General features: G+C 38.6%; 1 protein-coding gene across 1 annotated transcript in view; it reads left to right on the top strand.

The window, feature by feature from the left end:
* CTC1 (CST telomere replication complex component 1) overlaps window positions 1-22,324 on the top strand; it is a 1,463,250-nt gene that overhangs the window by 939,738 nt on the left and 501,188 nt on the right. The window contains exon 19 of the mRNA XM_044070869.1: window positions 2,431-2,574. Within this exon, the coding sequence (XP_043926804.1) occupies window positions 2,431-2,574 (144 nt within the window). The remainder of the gene's footprint in view (window positions 1-2,430; window positions 2,575-22,324) is intronic.

The raw sequence follows: 22,324 nt of genomic DNA on the forward strand, positions 1-22,324 counted from the left end.
ATGACTTCTATTCCTTTCTTTATGGTTTTCTGTTGACATCAATAAATTGCTGTCCAGCTTAAGCAGCAGAAGTTCTGCCAAACATAGCAGACAGTACACCTTTTGCAGATGCCTCTTTTTGATGCCGAGTATGCATTAGCCAGTTGAAGATGCAAACAGATTCCAGCTATAAAATGACAATCTAGCTTCTCCCTCTTCCTACTTGTTCAAATTGGAGTGCCCCAAGGTTCCATCCTTGGACCCCCTACTTTTCAATATCTTTATTAACGACCTTCTCTCTTCTTGCTCACACTCTACTGTTATTCAATATGCTGATGATTCCACAATCATCTCCTGCTCTGACTACATTATTCACCTTCATATCCTCACCCAATAGTACTTTCATTCGGTCGAAAAGATGGCTTACTTCTAACCGTTACTGAACGTTAAGAAAAGTAAATTGCTCTTATTCCTCCCTACAATTCTTTATCGTCATAAAACTACCTTTTCTGTCTCCTCACTGGATAAAACAGCCTTCTCTACTGAACCTCACACAAAACTCTTTGGAGTTACTATAGACGACCACCTAAAGTTCGATCTCCTCACTCAGCAATGCATTAAAAAGACTCATCAAAAACTCTGACTCCTGTACAGACATAAATTCCTCACTCATTCATCTAGAGTCTCCCTTGCTGAAGCCTTCCTACTCCCCACATTACTCTATGCAGCCCCAGTACTCACAAACCTCCAAACCAATCTTCTGACTAAATTAGAAATTGCCTATAACAAAATAGCAAGATATGCCTCTAACCTACCCTATCACACTCATCACTGTGCACCCCTAAAAAAAAAAAAAAACAATGGCTGGAATTTTAGGAATTTCACCACCAAATTCTATTACCCCAGCATATAACAGCTCATTCAGTCTTATGTGATCCATTATTTTGCCCCTCTCTCTCTCTCTACTCTTATACAGCCTTAGACTGCAAGCCGTGCACTCCGTAGCTCTCTACAGAACCTTCTGCAAGTCTATAAGCCCAACAAAAACATTAGTAAACAACTACTCCATCACAAATGCTTGGAGCAAACTACTACTGCATGTCAGATCTATTACTAACTCCATCTCCTTTAAAATAACACAAAAAGATGTCTGTTGTAAGTCATGGTCATGCCTTTGCAGCGAATCAACATAATTTATCTTCCTGTCATCTATAATTTCTACCTTCTTCTCCCCCTCTCTAAGATGCATCTTCTATAAAATGATTAAACTCCCCTAATAGGACTGATGTCCCCTTAACATCTATTATCCTAGTCTTTCACCTCTTTACTACCTGGGATCTTCTCCTGCTTTTACCCTGCACTCAACCCGTCATTACAGCTATCTTCCTAGCTTAGCTTATAATCTGCTTGTACTCTGTTTTTCTTATTGCATTATGCAGATTTCTGTCTGACTTACTTTTGGCAAATTTATATTATGCACATTTTGTTTTTCTTATTATTATTGTCTCACCAGTCAAAAAATAATTGACCTTATTTACTGTTAGCTATTTTATGTTAGTTCTTTTTAATCTTGTTTCTGCTGTAAATATTTACAATTGTTATTCACTGTTGTTTTTGTAATGTTGGAGCTTTTCTCCTCCTGTACGTATTTACAATTGTTATTCACTGTACTTTTTTGTGATGTTGGAGCTTTTCTCCTCTGATCTCCACTGAAGTAGGATCTCTACCCAGTCAGACTAACTCATTTAACAAATGTCAAATAAATAATAAATAAATACAATTGATCTCTTTTGGCTTGTGTCACTGAGCATTAGCTCATTGATCAGCACTGGACCTTTCACTTCAGTCTTCATGCCTGATCAGCAAACTAGAATTCCTTCTCCGGTGACTGACTTATTAAACAGTGTTTCTGATTCCTAGGTAGAGCAAATCAGTGACTTGTGTGTGTGTGTGTGTGTGTGTGTAGCAAGGTTACACAAATGGATTATTAACCGTATAACAGTATACACAGGTCAAACTCTTGCATGAGGTCAGCTGAAATTGAGCTCTTTGGCCAGTATATACCATAAAGTGGAGGTGTTTGGGGTACTGCCCAAGGGATACTGACAGAAATTATATTAAGCACATTCTAACCATAATCGTAAGAGAATATTGCTCACCATGTAGTACTCCCATAATAACAGTTGCAGGTTTGTGATCTGCTTTAGTATTTCTCTTTATGAGAGCTGTCACAGACCCCAAGCAGTTAACAGATCTTGTTTCTGTGGTTGCATTTATTGGAAATGATTCCGTAAGTACAGAATTTTGACTGCGTCTTTGCTTTTTATTACAATGTATATGCATTAGCCAGTTATTTTTTTTAAATAAATGTACTCTTTACACTTGCTGTCATTTTCTATCTGTTTGCTTGATTAAAGTGAGCTTTGTTTAAACTTGCCATGTTTCCCTTAGGATCTGAAAATATTTGAGAAGCACTGTGCTTCTTCAGTCCCAATGAAAGCACTACATGTTTCGGACTGCCCCTTGTGTCTGGCTGTACAGAAACATTGGAGACTCCAGTATGTAACTCACATCTCTGCCGTTGCTTCTTATCAGGTATGCTGTCTGTAGAATATTATTTTTTGCTTCCTGATTTTTAAAAATGTTTGTGTTATATAAAAATGCTGCTAAACTACATTAACATAAAATTCAATCCTCCAGTGTGATTAATCTTATCCCAAAGTTATTTTTCTCTATAGTTTCACCTAGATATTGTTTGGAACTCAGAAGCCTGACAGTATCTTTCAGTTATTTTTATTTCCAATTCTTCCTGCAATGGATCATGAAGGTCCTAATGTTTGTTCCCGTACTCAAATTTGTAATTGTTTTAGAAAGGAATTTGTCTCTCCCTGTGTGACATTAGTTAGAGGGCAAACACACTGTTGTCTTCACTGTTGGTCACCATCCGTAGTTTTACACCCTGAGTAGTAAAGTAACACAAACTGCTAAGTAAACACTTTTGAAGAATTACTTGCTGGAGAAATCTTTATATGAAGAACTTGCACAAGTTATTCTATAGTAATACATAATGTAAGCAGACTGGTAAATGCTGAAATTTCTGGCCAGTGAATTGTTGCTTTTACCCCATGTAGCTACATAATTATGCATAGTATCAGCATTTACTGACAGATGACATTTACTTTGTTAAATTTTCAAATTGGAAACTTCAGTCACCAATGAATGAGCACAGCTGACAACTTTCACACCTGTCAGGAATTTAAGGCAAGGGTGGTTCTGAATTTTTTTAAAGGCTAACAGCTTCAAACACTACACAAAACCCTGCATTTTTACAACTTTTGCATTGAAAATAGATGTAAAAGAACCATATATTACTTGTGTAAGCTTAATGTAAGCATGGATAACAATAATTCAGGTTAAAAGGACTGGTTGTGCCTCCATAGGCAATTTTAAAAGCCAGTAACTGGCAGCATTATAACTATAACTAAGTTGAAGAAGCCCCCACCCCAGTTGTGATGTCTGAGCATTGTCATATCATTGAGACCAAAAGTCCGTTTTGGGAAGAGGACAGGGAGGTTGGAATACATAGCTGTCATTACTGCACTTCCCTTGATGTCCAGTTTGTGGTATAAAAATTTTAAATGTATTAAAAAACACATAAAAGTCACTAAGATCAATTTTCTGTGCACAGAATAACGGGATGTGATGGAAAATAAGGATTAGAATCTCTCAGCACTTCCAAATGTGAAGCACTTCTGTGAACAGGGGTCTGCTTTGCCTAGTGATGGCACCTTTGGGGTCTTTGAAGGCAAGATCTTCCCCACCCCACCCCTAATTCTGTGACTATGGTACTTTTATTTAGTGACATATCAGTGTGTAATAAGCTAGGCAATGTCTCTTATCTGCTGTTTAGTTCTGACATGGTTATTCTTATGGACACCTGGTTGAACAAAAGCATTGGCCAACATATCTAACTCTGTATTCCTCCAGGTCGCCATGTTATTTGTCCTAGCCAGAGCAGGCATAAATATTTTGAAAGTGGAGTGGCCATTCTTCTACCTTGCATTTGGTCCAGGTTGAAGCTGATGTATCTGCCATCTTTGGTGAGTATGTCTTGGATTAGGCAAGAATTGCAGATTTCTCCTGATGTACCATCCATCAAATTTCATGTGATGCATTTCTGCAAGAGTTCACAGATTTCCTCCTCAATCTAATTCATAGTTCTCCCAACATGGTTAATCCTGTCAACTTGAGTGCATGGATCATTGATGAGGCCTCATTCATTTGGAGAGCTTTGACTTTACTCAGGTCTGTCCAATACAACTTATGCACTTGACCACTCATTTGGACTTGATGTTCCATCTTTGAAACCATGGATTTGATGGCATAGGTGGCCTCAGGAAATTGCCATCATCTGGTCCATTTTAAAACTTGGCCTCCCAAACTGTCACATTTAGATTTGGACTTGGTCAACTGTTGTGATCTTTGGAGGGTAAACCGTTTTACTATGTCTCGATTGCTTCTCCATTTTCTTCAGGAGATTAATTCAGAGAACCCAGAGCCATTTATGGAAACCTGCAATCTGTCTTTTATGGGGGCTTTGGATATGCAACTTGCAGGCTTCTTGGGATAGCTGATCAGGAGGAGTCATGGCTTAACTATGAATGAGCTGTGTTTTTGCACAGGCTTGAATGGAGTGAAAATTCTAAAGGATGGTCCTCCTTGAACACAAGCTTAGTCTGTATCAACATTGCTCAGGGATTTTTTCTAAGAAGGCATTTTTTGTGACTAGTGAATTCTCTACCACATCAAAGTATTAAGCTATACTTTCTGTATGTTTATTAGGCTCTGCAACCAAGCCTGTCTTACTACTGGGATGGTCATTACCTCAGATTATTGTAAAAAGGCCATGTAGTTCTTTGTGGATAAGAGTCTAGATTCCTCCTTTAGATCTTTCAGTAGTTCAGGTGTGGATTTTATGGATTTTTTATTGAGCTGAGTTCATCTTTATGGACTATGGCGAGGTCATGAAGGTCGTTGAATCTGCATCATACATACATACATACATACAGGGGATTGGATCTAGACCTAGATTGTTGGTTTTAGCTTACTGGTGTTAAATTATTTTCCATATGCTAAGATCCTCATTGAGAGTGGTGGTGGGTACCTTACAGAGATATTAATCACCCTTCTTTTCAAGAAACCATCATTGGATCCGAAGTGTGTAGAGAATTACTCCTCCCACTTATTGGGAAAATTATTGAAAAATCTGTTTTCACACCAATGTCTTCTTTCTTTATTTTTCTGCACAGATATATATTCTTTACTTAGTTTTGATGACCCTTGCCATTGTGGTTCTACATGAAAGTTTAATACTAAAACTACCCTCGTACAAGTGGTATGACTTTCATATGGTGAGGGATCAGTGAATTACTTTGTTCTTGGTCCTGTTGATTTTTTATTATGTGTTTAATGGATCACACAATGGTTATTAGCTGCCTGAATATGTAATGATGGCTTTTTAGACTCCTACTGGAGTATGTTATCATACCTTTCTGGTCACCCACAGAGGATGGTATCTGGAATTAATTCCTCCGGTCATTTCCATCGAATGTGGAGTGCCTCTGGATTCACTTCCAGCAGTCCTTTTGTTCACAGTACCACTGTGGGAGACCATTATGGGGAAAGTATTTATTATTAATCATACAGTGATGATATTTAGCTACATGTGAAGGTAATACACTGTACTGTTTTGTCTTGTCTGAGATCTAGATGTGGATCTTGACAACAGTCTTACAAGGACCAGTTGTCAACATTTATCAACAGATATAATTTCTCTGTAAGGAACATTCCTGAATTAAGACATTTTCAGATATTGCAGTGGTGGGAAATGCTGTGGCCATCTCACACCTAGATTACTGCATTGCTCTTTATCATGTGCTTATGGATAATTATTTTGTGAGATTAGGGCAAGTTCAAAATGTGTTCTCCCCACCTCTTCACTGAGCAGTCATAACTCTAGTTTTACAGGATCTACTCTGGTTTCCTTTTGCATCAGGTGAATTTAAGATGTTGTACACCCCTGCTGTGTCTCACTTTACAGTCTGTGTCCAGCTTAATTTAAGGAATGCTGCGAGATTATTTCTCGGCTATACATTTCATATCAATGTTGAAGAGGCTGCTTGACCCTTTAAAGGGCTGGATTTCAAATAGGCAGAATTTCTTTTGCTTATCTTGCACTGGTCCCGTTAAATTTGCTGCATCCCTTATTAAGGTGAATTAATCTGAGAGATCTTTTAGGAAGTCCTTTAAGTTCCACCTCTGCAGAAAAGTTTATGTAGATCCTTGAAATCTCATTTCTAATGCTTTCCGATGGCACTAAATATTTGATGTGCTTGAATATATTTAGATAATTTTACTTTCCTTTTTTTTTTCTTTCCCCGAAACATAGGCAAATTTACTTTCATACAGAAGTAATCAAACTATATTAAAATAAACATTATACTTCATATATATTGCTGTATATCATATAACCTAAGCAATATTACATACATTATTCAATTTCTGACTTTTGTAAGCAAGAAACATCTGTATTAAACCATCAATTACTACATAGGCGATCACACATTTATATAATTGAAAAGAAACCACACTGACACAGTCTTAGTCAAGCATTTTACATCACAAACCATGCTGACACACACCCATTTGCAAACATTATACATCATTTATAATCTAACCAATCTTTCTCACTCAACCATTACATAGCTCATTTAAGTCCTGCCACCTTTTAGACCTCATTCCTCTCTTGTATGTATTGTTCCCACAGTTCACATTTTTTTCCTATGTAGTTTGCTCTTACCTTTAGAAATTCTAAAGATCTTAATTCCAGTCGTTTTGTCTGTGTGTACTATATTTATTACTTCCAATATAGTTAGTTTAGTTTTTGATTTCCATTTTCTAGTAATTGCTTTTTTGGTAGCCACCATTATTAGACACAGCAAGACCTTACCATGTGTAGGCAATTCCTATTCTGTATCATTGCTCAAGAAATATCATCTCCTTCGTCAGACCTGTCTGCCCACCCAGCATCTCTGACAGTGCATCCCGCAGGGAATCCTTAAAATCTTGCAACTCACTGCACTCCCAGAAAATATATGTTCCCAATTACCTCTTTCTACCCCCTTCACACCTCCAACATTAACTGTCTGCCTGAGGAAAAAGTCTGTGGACTCTTATTTGGGGTATAAAAATATATATGTACACATTTCCAAGGAAAAATCCTAAATCTTCTAGATTTTGTTGCATATTTGGGAGACATATATATATCGTCCCATTGTTTGTGAATTGCTTATCCAGTCTCCCTTCCCAATCCTTTCTAACCTCCTCTGATTGATTCTTATAGTTATCATGCAATATTTTATATACTGTACTAATTATTCCTTTTTAATGGCAGCTTATGTTCTTGATTCTATTAAAAACTCTACCAGTTCTGGTCTTTTGTTTAGGAACCCACCCATTTCTTTCTCTTTGCCTATACTCTATCAGTTCATGATAGGAAAAGCAATCTCTGACCTACAGTCCAAATAAATTCTTGGTGTCTTTCCGTTGTCATCTTTCCCAGTCTAGTTATTTGCTGCTAATATCTTGGTTCCTTTGCCAGTTTTCTCCAATAAATTCTGGCCCCTTCTTGCCTATAGACTGTATCCCTAATTGCAGTCATCCCTATCGGCATAATCTCCTTTTTCTATTCCCATGTTGGCTTAGTGCTTAGAATACCTTCTGCTGCTTTATGAATATGATACTCACTATGATTATTATTGTTCTCCTTAAAAGCTGCATCCAAAGTCCCAGTCTCTCCTTGTTTCTTGAGCTTCCCCCTTGTTTCATAATCATCCCTTTCCACTTTCAGTTATAGTTTTCTGCTTGTGCTTTGTATAAGAGTCTTAACTGTCTAGCTTAGAAATCCCAATCTGCCCTGTTCTACTTGAAGAATCAGTTTATCCCACTTGACTCTTGCCATTTTCCCCTCCCAGATAAAGTCCTTCAGCTCTTTATTAATTCCTACCTCCATATTCTCCTCTGGTTGATAAAAATATGCCTGACGTGTACATAAGACTAAAGGGACTAAAAACATTCTGTTTGTATCTTACTATCCATATCCATATAACAAAGCTTCCATTTTCCCAGTTTTTGTATTATATATTTTTTTTAATCTCTTCCCACATATCCTTAGCTGCTACACTAGAGTCATTTTAATCCATACTACTAAATATTTCATTTTGTCATGTCCCCATAAATATGGGATTCCTGAATCAATTCATGTGTGGGTACATAATTTACCACTATTGCCTTTGTTTTAGCGTCATTAATTTTGTATCCCAAAAAGATCTGAAACGGTCTCAAAATGTTCCACAACACTGTAATGCCTTTTTCTGTTTTTGTCAGGTACAAAATAATATCTGCAAATAAATGCAGCTTTTCTTGACTTCCATACCAATTATATCCTTGAATTTCTGGGTCCCTTATTTTCTTTGCCAGTGGTTCTAAATATAATGCAAATAAAGGGGAAAGAGGACACCCCTGCCTGGTTCCTCTGTTTAAGCAATCAGAAATTATCAGAGAGGACCCCACTCACTTTAATTTTTGCCTCCAATTCCTCATATATTCTCCTAATCAACCTTATATTTTTTTCAGGAAATGCAAATGCTTCCATTGCCCTGCTCAGAAAGTCCGAGCTTACTCTGTGAAATGCTTTCTCTGTATCAAGATCCACCAACAACAATGATATTTTCTTACATTCTGCTTCCCTCTGGATCATCAGTGTTCTGTTAATGTTGCTAAATGTTTGCCTCCCCTCCACAAAACCACATTGATCTATAACTATAAGTTTTAGCATTACTTTTGCCATTATTTTAGCCATTATAGACATGAATACTTTATAATCATGGTTTAGTATTGAAATAGGCTGGTATGAAGCTGGATCTGATGGATCCTTTCCATCTTTAGGTATTACAGCTACCACTGCTTTCTTCCAGGACGGTGGTACTTCTCCTCTTAACATACTGTTAAACAAAACCTTCCAGATCTTTATAAGTTTTTCCTTCTTCACTTGCAGACTTCCACAGGAATAGTATCTATTCCTGGAGACTTTCCTGTAGATTGGTTATACACCACAGTTTTTATCTCATCTCCTCCTATCCTAACTGTTAGTAATTGAGTCTCATCTACCTCTAACCTTGGCATATATAATTTTTCCATAAACATTTCCATTTGTATCTTTTCTTGATTTTCATATTTCTCTGCTTTATAAAGACTCTCATGGAATTTCCAAAATATTTCTAATACCTCTACAAGGTCTCTTTGTTACCTTCTTTGCTCCCTAAGTTTGGCGACAGCCTTTTCTACTTTCTGTAGCTTAAGTCGTTGTGCTAAAAGTTTTTGTGCTGTAGTGTTATCAAAAAACAGTTGCTTAACAGCAATCTTTCAAGCTCATGCATGTTATCGAGGTAATCCTTACTTTCTGCCTAGCATTCTACAGTTGATCCTCTTCTTGATCTGTGAGATCCTTTTCTTTTATTTCCACCCTATTTTTAAACTTCACCTTAATTTTATCCCACTCCCTAGGTATATTTTAGAAGGAATTTCTATCTTTAACAGCTCCTTGAATAATCTTCACTGCCCATTCCTTAAATTCCTCTCTCTTCAACAGATTGGTGGGAAAGTGCCTAGATTATTTTACTTGTCTTCTTATATGCTTGATAAAGTCACCTCATTTTGTCTTGTTTGTGCTTTTACATAAGTTGGTTAGAGTTGAGCATTGGAATAATAAATTGTTAGTCTATCTGGCAGTTGGCAGATAGTGTTAAGACTGTGAGCTATAGTTTGTCTGGTACAGTGTTTTATTCCCTCAGCCTTTATTTGCCTTCTGTTTGACCTTGCACAATTTCCGTATCCAGACAGTGCTCCTGGGTTGCCCCTGAAAAGGGACTGTGTGCCCGGTGGTCCCACCTGATTGACAAATGGGTATTTTATATATATATATATATATATATATATATATATATATATATATATATATGTGTGTGTGTGTGTGTGTGTATATATATATATATATATATATATATATATATATATATATATATATATATATAAAGTAGGCCTTTCCTTTAAAGCACCTGCCTTTGTTTCTTGGTTTTTTTTTGTTACCTTTGAAACTGCAAGCCACTTCATTATGAAGGTAGTTGACATGTCAAAAATGGGTTGTCAAGGAAAGTTTTAAAAATTAGAATTGTTTACCATTGGATATAATCTACTTACAGATGATATGAAGTTATTTGTTTATGAATACTCTAGAAGCAAAACTTTAACAAGTACCCTAGTATTTACTATTCAAACTAATCCATATGCGACAGATGTCAATACAATAATGAAATGACAAAAACAGACACATTTCATTCAGGATTTTTTATTTTTTAAAATGCATTTTTGTTGTGTGAGTGTCTATGGAATGGAATCACTTACCATTAACTGTTAAATTTACAAACTTTCAAGTTCTTGATTGATCATTGGGCAAGTAAAAGGCACATGTCACTTATCTATGGATATTGACTCCTAGATAGTCTACTAAGATCTTGAGACTGCAAATACACTAACATTGTAACAGTGTCATAGGTTCATAGGTAGGTACTAGGCTATCAGCCCAAGGGCCTAAGTAAGCCTAGCCAACAAGGTTCCCTGGCTTACTCCACCCAAGAAAGTTAATTTCCTGTGCCCCTGTCAAGCAGAGCCACACAAGTGATCCCTGGGGTGTATTTCCTATTTCCCATCCACTCATCAAGATTTTTCTTGAAGAGTGCTAATGAGGAACTTTGCTTGACATAGATGGGGAGCTTGTTCCAGAGTATGGGAAATCTCTGGGATAGGAATCTATCCCTCCAGTATATCCTGTTTATTGTGGTGATAAGGTTTAGGTCCCCAGAGCATGTAGCTTGGCGGAATTGGGATTTCTTAAGGTGTAGTATGTCCAACAGCTCTGGGTTTAACATAGCTTTATATGTTAGGCAGAGATCTCCTCCAAGTAGGCGATTTGCTACAGAGTAAAGTTGGAATTTTTTGAGACTGTCAATGTAGGGCATCTGTTTGAGGCCAATAATCCCCTTTGTGAGGTACTTCTGCGGCCTTTCCAGCTGCCTTGTGAGATACATTCGAAAAGGGGTATTGTACTCTGTAATGGGTCTAATGAGTGCCGAATAGAGGGGAACAATAACCTTTTTTTTCCTGGATGAGAACCTTTTTGTGAGAAGGATTTCCTGACTACTCTGGAGATGTGATTATCAAAGGAGAGACTATTGTCCACCTGGGCCCCAAGGTCTCTTATCACACATTCGGCATTAAGTAGACTGATGTTTTTGTGTTAGTTCATGGGTACAGAGTTTTTACCAAAGGGGATGACAATGCACTTTTTGGCATTGTGCTTGAGGCCATGCCTCTGACACCAGGCGTCTGTCTCAGTGAGGCCCTTCTGTAGGATGTCTACATCATTTGGGGACTCGACTGTGGCTCCTAGTTTGTAGCCATCTATGAACTTCATTAGTCAGAGACCTTCTGTGTTGGCCTGTACTTCAGAGAAGTAGATACCAAACTGGAGAGGTTCTAGGACTGAACCCTGTGGTACTCCACTTGTCACTGGTTTGAAGTCAGATTTGGAGTCTGCAACTTTTACAGTGTGGGTTCTGTCAGTGAGCCAGTTGACAACCCATCCTGTGACGTAGGGATTTATACCTAGTTTAGTGAGTTTAGCTATAATTCCAGAATGGGGGATGGTTTCAAAAGCCTTGACGAGGTCAAGATAGGCTGTGTGAACCACCTTACCCTCATCTACAGCTTTGATGACTGCCTCAAAGAAGTTGATCAGGTTCAGAAGGCATGATCTGCCTTTCACAAACCCGAACTGGGTAGGGTCCAGAGGTTGGAGGTTACCAATGTTTTTGTTTATGAGTTCCATGATAATACGTTCCATGGCCTTGCAGACCAGGCTCGTGAGACTAATAGGGCAATAGTTCCCAGGATCAGTGGTGGCTCCCACTTTTTGGAGTGGGATAACTGTTGCTGTGCGCCATTCAGTGGGCGCAAAGCCTGACATGAGACTATGATTGAACATGGTGCTTAGGTGGGGAGCCAATTCATTCTGAAGTTTGTGTAAAACTCAGCCTGGGATGTTGTCCGGTCCCATGGATGTTGTGTTGTTGGTTTTAGAGAGTGCAGCTTTTACCAGCATAGATGTGATTAGAGGGACATTGCATTCTTCCTGTATAGATATGGGCCATTTAGGAGGTGAGAGGGGGGTACAGTTAGCACTAAACTTATCTGCCAAGTTGTTGGCAATATCAGTTGGTTCTGTAATTTTCATGGCGTTGTGCTGTAACTCAGAGCAAATCTGGGTGCTGCCAGTGAGATTCTTGACATAGCTATAGAATGCTTTGTGGTTGCTCTTAGAATCAGTGGTGATTTTGTTTTCGTAGCTAGCTTTGGAGGATTATAAGGGATCTCAGCTTCTTACTGAGGCTGACCAGGCAGCTCCTCCACTCATGGGATTTTACTGTCTTTTCCAACAGTTTCTTCCTTCTGTTGTAGAGTTTGTTTATGGCAGGGGACCACCAGATTGGCTTCCTTTTTTTTGGAGGATAGCGTCTTGGTTCTGTTTGGGATAGCACGCTCCATGCACATGTGTAAGTGCTTATAGAGTGCATTTGTGTAGGATTCAGCAGTCATAACTGTATTGTCCATCTGCATGGGTGTCATGAAGTTAGCCACTTCTGTCTTAAGAAGCATGAAGTTGGCTTTGGAGAAATTTTTTACCATGGTTTCTTTAACAGTGGGTGGGGGCTGGATGCGGATATCTAGGGTGATTAGCTTATGGTCGGTTCTGACCAGTGAGGAGTTGATTTCAGGTGTGGAACACCGGTCACTCATTGGTAATGACTAGGTCTAGGATATTGTTGCCCCTGGTGGGGGTGTGCATAAGTTGATCCAAGGCATTGGAATTTATAAATTCCAGTAACCATTGAGTGAAGGAGTTGTTACATAAGTAGTTTTCATAGTTAATGGTGGGGTAGTTGAAATCGCCCATTATTCGGGTGTTTGGTTGAACCCTAATATTTTCCAGTATATCAAGAAAAGAGGAGTGGGAATCCTGGGGCATGGTGGGGGAGCTGTAGGAAGCTACAATTTGGATTGCAGGTTTGCCCAGAGTTAGTTGCACTTGGATAACCTCAGATGCATTATGCTACGCAACTAGCCTGGAGGTGTGGATATCCTTAATGAATATGGACACACCTCCGCCTTTGGTGTTCTGATCCAGGTTAGATGGCCAAAAAGTGTGGAATGAGTTATAGCCTGGTAATGCAGGGGTGCTCTCTAGAGCCTTGAACCAGGTCTCAGTTACTGCACAGATATCGATGTTCTCCATATTTAGGAGTGCCTCGAGTGAGTGCATTTTGAGATTTAGACTTATAGCACTGAGTAGCATTACCCTCAGTTTTTGCTTGCCTGTTCGTGTTACGGTGTTGAATATGTCATTTGGACTTTGCCTAAAAAAGGCACTATACGGGTGGCAGGAGCCTTAGCCAGTATCCAGAATCCCCGGGGCAACGGGTGCAGGTCGTCTCTGGCAAAGCATCGTGGTCTGTTGACCATGTCGTCCCAGGCAGACAGATACTGGATCCCCTTAGAATGACACCAGAAACTTAGCCAGTTGTTGAAGTCAATCATTTTGTCCTTGTACTGCGGTATCATTCTAGGTGATGGCAGGATGCTACTCAGGGCTAGGGTCATACCTGCCTGGCTGCAAGATCGGAAAACTCTTCCATGTCTCTTTTCATGTAATCCAGTGAAGTACTTCTCAGGTCGTTCACACCAACATGGACAATGACAGAGTCATATTTGTACTTGTTGTGGAGTGACCTGAGTGCTTGGGTTATGTGGCGGATCCTGGCACCCGACCAGGCAGCTGACAGTAACCTTCTCCTTGTTTAGCCTGGAGAGTGGGACATCAGTGTGCCTGACTATAGACTCACCTATAGCTAGCGTGTTGGGTACATTGGTTTGCCTTTTGGGCTGTGGTTTATTGGCACACTGAGTTTGTGGGCTGTGCATCATTTGGGGTCTATATCAGATAATCGAAAGTTGACAAATTCGAAGCACAAAACTTCTACTTTGCAACTTCAAGATCTGGCATTGAACGTGAAAAAAACAACACCCATAACAAAAAAATGCTCTATGCAAGGGGGCAAGGCCCCCTGCACCCCCCACACCCCCGCTACTTGCATATACCAACTCCGAGATCACACTACAGTGCAGTAAAGGGAAATCTTCCCTTCCCACACTCTTTGGCGATCTCCATTCTACCTTTCGACATTGTCAGCTGTCGAAGTTGCAAGTTCAAGGTTTTGTGCTTCGAACCTGTCAGCTTTCGATATTGTGATATAGACCCATCATTTGGGTCGTGTTGGGGGAGTGGGGGTTGCTTGTTTCTGCTTTTGAGGTCTCTGTTGCTTGAGCAGATTATTATTGAGAGCCTCTGCGAATATTTTTGTGTTTCTATGGGTGGGTTTTGGTGGTGCAGGTTTAGTGGGACTATGTGATGAGTGTGGTGTGGTGCAAGTGTTTACCTTCTCCTCTTGACTGTCAATATCATTCTTGGTTGGAGAGAGCTTTACCTCAAGTTTGGCTAGATAAGTACATCTCTCACAGGTTGTAGTGTTGGGTGGTAGGAGGAGAGGGTTGTTTGTGTACATGAGGCAATTGCTACATTGCCTCAAGTTGCCCAGATTCATCAGATAGACAGGAGAGAACACTGGGAGCTGACGCTTGGACATGCCTGAATAAAAAACTACTTTCCTCTAGACAAGTGAGAAAAGAGTATAAGAGCTGTTTTTCTCTAAGCAAGTAAGGATAGTAAGTACAAAAACTGTTTTCCTCTAGGTAAAGAGGAAGGTTGAGTGCTGTAGCAATTTGCACCTTATTTAGTGCTAACAAGTTCTGAACAAGTGCTGAACACGAATAAGCAAATTGAAGTGCTGAAACTAAGAATCTGTACCTATATCTTGTGATAGATAGGCTACCTAGTGCTTACCACTCCCACTGATGAGCTAGAATGCTTCCCTCCAACACAGAAAGGCTTGGGGTGCTCAGAAGCTTACAAACAGTCCTGGAGACAGCAGATCTGTATCTGGACTAGACTAATTACAGGAAAGGTGGGAAACAAGCGCAAAGGCAGGCTTTTAAACCAGGAAGTTGAAAGAGATGGAAAAACTGCCAATAAACTACAATTTCTGGGCGAGGAACCACTCTTGTGGTAGATAGGCTACCTAATGCTTACCACTCCCACTGATAAGCTAGAAGGCTTCCTTCCAACACAGAAAGGCTTTGGGGGCTCAGAAGCTTACAAACAGTCCTGGTTACAGCAAATCTATATCTGGACTAAACTAGTTATAGGATATGCAGGAAACAAGCTTAGAATTTTTTTTTTTTAGAAAGAGAGAAAGTAGAAACCGAAGATAATTCAAATTTAAGGACCTGAGTGGCTTGCCCTTCACAAATGTTCTCTCTATATTAGGTAGAATGAGCTAGTGACACTAAACTGGAATAGAGCTGAACAGATGGGACTGGTAGGAGTGTCTGAAGTCAAAATATGATCTCACTGTACTTGGTTGAGTGAGCAAATGAAGTAGACCCAGGAGGAGTGTACAAACACAAATTTACAGGAGGAATGGGCAATTCCAAAGCCACCAAGATTAATACCAAAACAAGAACAGGGAGGGCGGGCGGGAAACTAACTGCAGAGACAGAGAGAGACCACAGTATTCTATGAAACAATTAAATAGAAAAATAAATAACCACAGAGAGACACTGACCAATGAAACAAATACACAGAAAAATAAAATAAAATGCAGTACAATCTTTAACACTGCAAGTTTGTACTTAACTCAGCTAGTAATGCAGTTGATTGTAGGTATGTAGCAGAAGCCAAATAACTAAGAAATTGAGCAGTAATAAATTCAAAGATATGTGACTAACATTTAAAATGCACAGAAACCCTCTAGGCTAAGAGTTTAACACTGAATATCAATGAAGTGAAATACAATAGCCCTCACTAACTGCAGAGGCAGAGAGAGGCAACAGTATTCTATGAAACAATTAAATGGAAAAATAAATAACTACAGAGACACAGACCAATGAAACAATTAAATATACAGAAAAATAAAAAAAAAAATGCAGTACAATCTAACACTGCAAGTTTGTACTTAACTCAGCTCATAATGCAGTTGATTGTAGGTATGCAGCAGAAGCCAAACAACTAAGAAATTGAGCAGTATGGCTAACTGAAAACAATGACGACTTAAACTTACTTTTGTGAGTCACTAGCATTTTATTATGGAAAAAAATGAAACTTTTTTTGAATGTCTGAGTGATATGTTTTGCGTAGTTCAGAATTGTTTCATAGCTGACCCTGCATCAGTTTAAAACTCTGATTGACCATCGGATGGTGTCCCCGGCTGTGTGCTTCATGAACTCAACGAGGAATTAAACCCACAGTTAGGACAGCTGTTTAATCTTAGCCTCACCTCAGGATACGTACCCAAGGAGTGGCGCACGGCGACTGTGGTCCCACTTCATAAGGGCGGTGCCTCCACAGACCCTGGAAATTACCGCCCCATTAGCTTGACAAGCCTTATCTGCAAAGCCATGGAGAGGATCATAATGGAACTCATAAATAAAGACATAGGGAACTTGCAGACTTTGGATCCAACTCAGTTTGGCTTTGTCAAAGGCAGATCCTGCCTCTTAAACTTGGTTGACTTTTTTGAGACAGTCACCAAGGCCATTGATGAGGAAAAGGCAGTCCATACAGCCTACCTTGACCTGGCAAAGGCCTTGACACAATACCCCACTCAGGTATCATCGAAAAACTCATCAGCTTGAATGTAAACCCATACATCACAAGATGGGTTGCAAATTGGCTAAGTGACAGAACCCACAGGGTCAGAGTTGCTGGAGCCATGTCAGACTCAAAGCCTGTCACAAGTGGTGTCCCACAGGGCTCAGTCCTGGGTCCACTCTTGTTCGGCATCTACTTTTCTGAAGTACAAGCAAACACAGGAGGGTTATGGCTGACAAAGTTTGCAGATGACTGCAAACTGGGCCATAGTCGAAAACACATCTGACATAGATATCCTCCAGAAGGGCCTCACAGAAGCGGATAACTGGTGCCAGAGCCATGGCCTGAAGTTAAACGCCAAAAATACATAGTCATACCCTTCGGGAAAAACAAGGTTACCCCTAGCTACCATATAGGTGGCAATCCACTGAGCACAGAAAAAGTCATCAGAGATCTGGGGACCCAGGTTGACAGTAGCCTTCGCTTGACACTCATGTTGCTAAAGTAGTTAGGAAAACCTTCTATATCACCCACCTGATCATGAAGGGATTCACATCTAGATCAAGGGAGGTCATCGTCCCCCTGTACTCATCACTTATTAGACCTATGATTGAGTACAATGCCCGTTCGAATGTATCTGACCAGACACCTGCTGCAGCTTGAAAGGCCCCAAAAGTTCCTCACCAAAAGGATAAAGGGTCTCAAAAATATGTCTTATGCTGCCCGACTGAAAGAACTCCAGCTCTATTCAGTCTCATACCGCTTGCAAAGAGGTGACCTGTGCCTGACATATAAGGCCATGTCAAACCCAGATTTGATGAATATGCTTCACCTCAAAAAATCTAGATCCCTCAGAACCACAAGGGCGGGAGACTTAAACCTTGACACGGTTATAAATAGAACGTGCTGGAGGAACAGATTCATCACCCAGAGACTCCCTATGCTGTGGAACAAAATCCCGGTACATGTGAGGCAGAGCACCTCTCTGGCCTTGTTCAAGAGGAATCTTGACCAATGGATGGGAGATTGCAGATATACCCCAGGGATTACTTCAGTGTCACTGCTTGACAGAGGCACAGCAAAATGATAGGCATAGTTTTTATTCAAACTAAAGGGGTGGCGAAAGCCACATAACTATGGGCTAGGCTTATAAATGCCCTTGGGCAGATAGCCTAGTATGAACCTATGAACCTATGAACATTATGAGGAAGTTTGGTAGTGAATAAAAAGCAAAGGACAGCAAAATATGCATCATCACCCAACAAATGTTATTTGAGATCCTTCCAAACCAGGTTTACATTTTGTAATGAAGAACACAAATAGAGTATCAACACCTTTGCGTTAATCAGTAACAATGATCTGGTACATCGGCAATTCGCATGGATCAAAGTGAAACAGTTACAGCTGGCATATCAAATCAATCAGCCATTAACAAGATCCAGTTATTCAGTCAATCATTCAAAATATCAATTATACAAAATATATAAATGTATCCAAACATCATTATTAAAAACTTTATTAATGACCTCCAAACAAGACCTTTGTTATTTCTTTCTTTTTTTATGTATTTTATTTCATTCATTCATTCATTCATTCATTCATTCATTTATTTATTTTATTTTATTTATTTATTTATTTATTTTTTTACTTACCAAGTTCCTGATTTAAACCTAAGGGCAGTAAAGTCTGAAATTTCAATATCCTGTTTTGTAACTCTAGCAGTTTACTGATATAATCGCCCCCTTTGGGTAGAAAGGGTTTAGCAAGTACACAGAAAAACAAATCGCAATCAGAACCACCATGTATTTTCATAGAAGTGTTTGGCTGTAGGACTTAAATTATTTTGATTTCTCACATCCCTAAGATGTTCAAGAATCCAAATTCTAACCATACGCTTGGTTTGGCCTATATAACATTTAGTATTAGGACAACTACATCCTAAAATATACACAACTCCTGTTGATCTACAATTGAAAAAGTACCTAGAGTTAAATTGTTTACCATTAATAAAGGAACCAGATAAATTATTCACTCTAGTACATATACTACAATGGCCACACGGAAAAGTCCCTAATGGCAAAGCAATATTTGGCCCAACAACAAAATCATGATTTAATAATGCTTTCAAAATTTTTCCCCTACTAAATGAAAACGTGACATTTTTAGGAAATAAATGGCCTATATTTTCATCTTCAACAATAATATACCAAAATCTTTTAACAATGTTTAGTAATGTTTAATAAAATTGCAGAGAAAGGTGAATCTTGTTAATGGCTATTTGATTTGATATAAATAAATAATAAACCACAAAACTACACGGAAAACAAGAAACTTAAAAAAGCGAAAGAACACAATAAGAGCCGGCTAAAAAACTTGAAACTGTTTAATATAGTAAGCGCTTTCGGCAAGGCTCTTGCCTCACCTTCTTCAGACAAAACCAGAAGCATTGTTGAATCAACATATTTATAACAAGTAACTGAACTGATTAATCAATTAAAATCAAATTAGATAATTGTTAACTCTTCGAGGTAACAAATACTGCTTCTTAAAACATTTGAATTTGTAAACTTGAAAAGTTCAAAATGCTTGAGAGCCAAAAATAAACAATTGTCGTGCAGAACGCAAGTACCACATATAAATATATGTAATAAACATTAAAAGTAATACACTCTATAAAAACACAATGAAACCTCATGCAAAAACTAAAGGAACTATTGGAAATCTCAAAATCTTTAACAGCGTAATGCTTCCTTTCTAAGATTAAAGCATACTGAATGTAATACTGCCTGTTGACCTGTTAAAATCAAGGGTGTCTACACTTAATAAACCCAACCTAAATGTATATAAAAATCAATTACATTTTCAAAAACCTATACAAATGTATAAAACTAGAGGTGATGTTATTAAGCCTAATTATGATATATAATTATACATAAAAAAAGTTTATATATGATACAGTAGTAATCATCTTTTAAGTGCTAGTAGCCGTAAAAAACATTTAATAGACAGATTTTTCATTCAACCCTGGAAACACATAAGCCCTTGTTTTAATTTGCCACATTAGTTCATCAATTTCTAGTTGGATTTGCCAAGGGCCTCATCACTAAGCCTATGTTGTATTGCAAATTTAAAACTATGGCCAGGGTGTTCTATACATTGCTTAGCCAGTGCATTATTGGTATCTTTTTTATTAATAGCGTAACAGTGCTCATATATACGCTGTCTAAACTTCCTCTCAGTTTTTCCAATGTAATAACAATTACATTGGTTGCATAAAGCAACATATGTGACACTTTTGGTGTCACAGTTGTATCTAAAGTTAATTTTGTATATTCTATCATTAATGCAAACTTGGTTACTGGCCATAATGTGTTTGCATTGTGCACAGGCTCCACATTTAAACATGCCCTTAGCTCTGTTCGAATGTGGTATACTCTGTTTCTCTAAAATGGCCTTAAGGTTAGTACCTCTCTCTGTACGTGATTTCAGGTTTCGTACCCAAAGGCTTGGACAAAGTTTCATCACTGTTGATAATATCCCAATTTTTATTTAAATATCTCTAATTAAATGGAAATCAAGAGAAAAAGTGCATAAAAAACTAGTTTGATGTATTCTCAAGACACCATTTTCCTGTGACAATCCATCGTTGGGTAAACAATCCTGATTTCTTAAACTGACCAAAGGAGTCATACCTCTTCCGATCAGTAAAGGTTTAAAGTGGCCCACACTTCTTTTAAAAACAACTTCCTCCTTGATGTTAATCACCTTATGTCCAGGATATCCTCTATTAAGAAACATATTTTGAAGCTGTTCACATTCAGCCTCAAAGTCAAAATTATCAGAAATCATTCTAGCAGCCCTAACCATTTGGCCTTTAACAACGGCCTTTTTCTGATAATATGGATGGTTGCTAGAAAAATGTAAAAAAGTGTTAGAATAGGTGGGTTTCCTATATATATAACACTTTTATATCTACCATTGACCTTGTCATTAATCAATAATATATCCAGATAATTTATTGAGCTCTCACCTGTAGCATAAGTGAACTCCAAAAAGGTTGTAGTTTGTGAAATACTATTAATTAAAGAAGGTATAAGAGCCTTGTCTCCTTTCCATATGCAAAACATGTCATCCTGGTACCTAGTGTACCAGGTGACATTATCCCTAAACAGGGTGTTAGTAAACAGGTAGATGTTCTCCCAGTGTGCCATCACTGCATTTGCAAAACTTCCGCCACAGGGCGAGCCCATAGCGACACCAGTTTTTTGCAAATAAAATTGCCCTTCCAAAACTATAAAGTTGTTTGTTAAAACCAACTCTAAAAGTGTTTCAGTTAGATAAATGGTGTTATCATCTACCTTCTTAAAATATAAGTTATAAATATGTTGATTCAACAATGCTTCTGGTTTTGTCTGAAGAAGGTGAGGCAAGGTCCTTGCTGAAAGCGCTTACTATATTTAACAGTTTCAAGTTTTTTAGCCAGCTCTTATTGTGTTCTTTCGCTTTTTTAAGAGTTTCTTGATTTGATATAAATGTTAGTTGTAACTGTTTCACTTTGATCCGTGACGGCGAATTGCCGAGGTACCAGATCATTTGTAGTGATTAAAGCAAAGGTGCTGGTGCTCTATTTGTGTTCTTCATTTCTTTGGAATTTTTACTTTTTTGTGTTTTTTACATTTTGTAATGCCTGCATGTTTGCTGTGTTCCATAGTTTTTCTCATTTCTCACAGAGGCAGACATTTATGGGAGGGAAATGCCAACCTGATTCGTCAGTCTCTGACAACTGAGTACACTCTCGACTGGTTTCAGTTTTTTAGTCGGCAGTCCATTGATAATTCTCCTTTTTCAGCTGGCAGGTACAAATTTTCCTTACCTAAAATGTAGAAACCATTGTGTTGTCCAAATCATTGGCCAAGACAGTTACAGGCTTTGTCTCCTGCTTGGAATCAGAGCAAAGTATTTGTCTCCACTGACAGTGCTTCAGACTAGAAACCAAGAAACAGAGGTAGTGAAAAGCCTGAGGACTTTGTCTTCTGACAGATAGAAACAAATGGAAGCTGCACACCATGAAGATGGGGTACAGAATCCTGCAAAGGACACTTAAGTTTAAGGGGATGTACCCAAGGTAAAGGATATGGAAACCAGACCTAGTGCTTTTAGACCTAGTTTCTGATCCAGATCAGCTGTGCCCAGTATGCCCTTTAAAGTCTTCAGCTCTGTAGCAACATTTAATAGGAGATCATAAGCTAATTCTGCTTTTCTGATTTATCATGCCAGTTGAGACAAGTGAACCTGCATCAACTATTTAGATCAGGCCTAGGAAGACATAGCTGCCATTCTCACGTAGAATGATTAGATAATTGCCAGTATAGGTTATCTTCCAGTGTTGTATTACATGGGACTGGA

This window comes from Protopterus annectens, chromosome 4.part1 (assembly GCF_019279795.1).
Source record: "Protopterus annectens isolate FY-2018-M chromosome 4.part1, PAN1.0, whole genome shotgun sequence".
Taxonomy (NCBI): Eukaryota; Metazoa; Chordata; order Ceratodontiformes; family Protopteridae; genus Protopterus; species Protopterus annectens.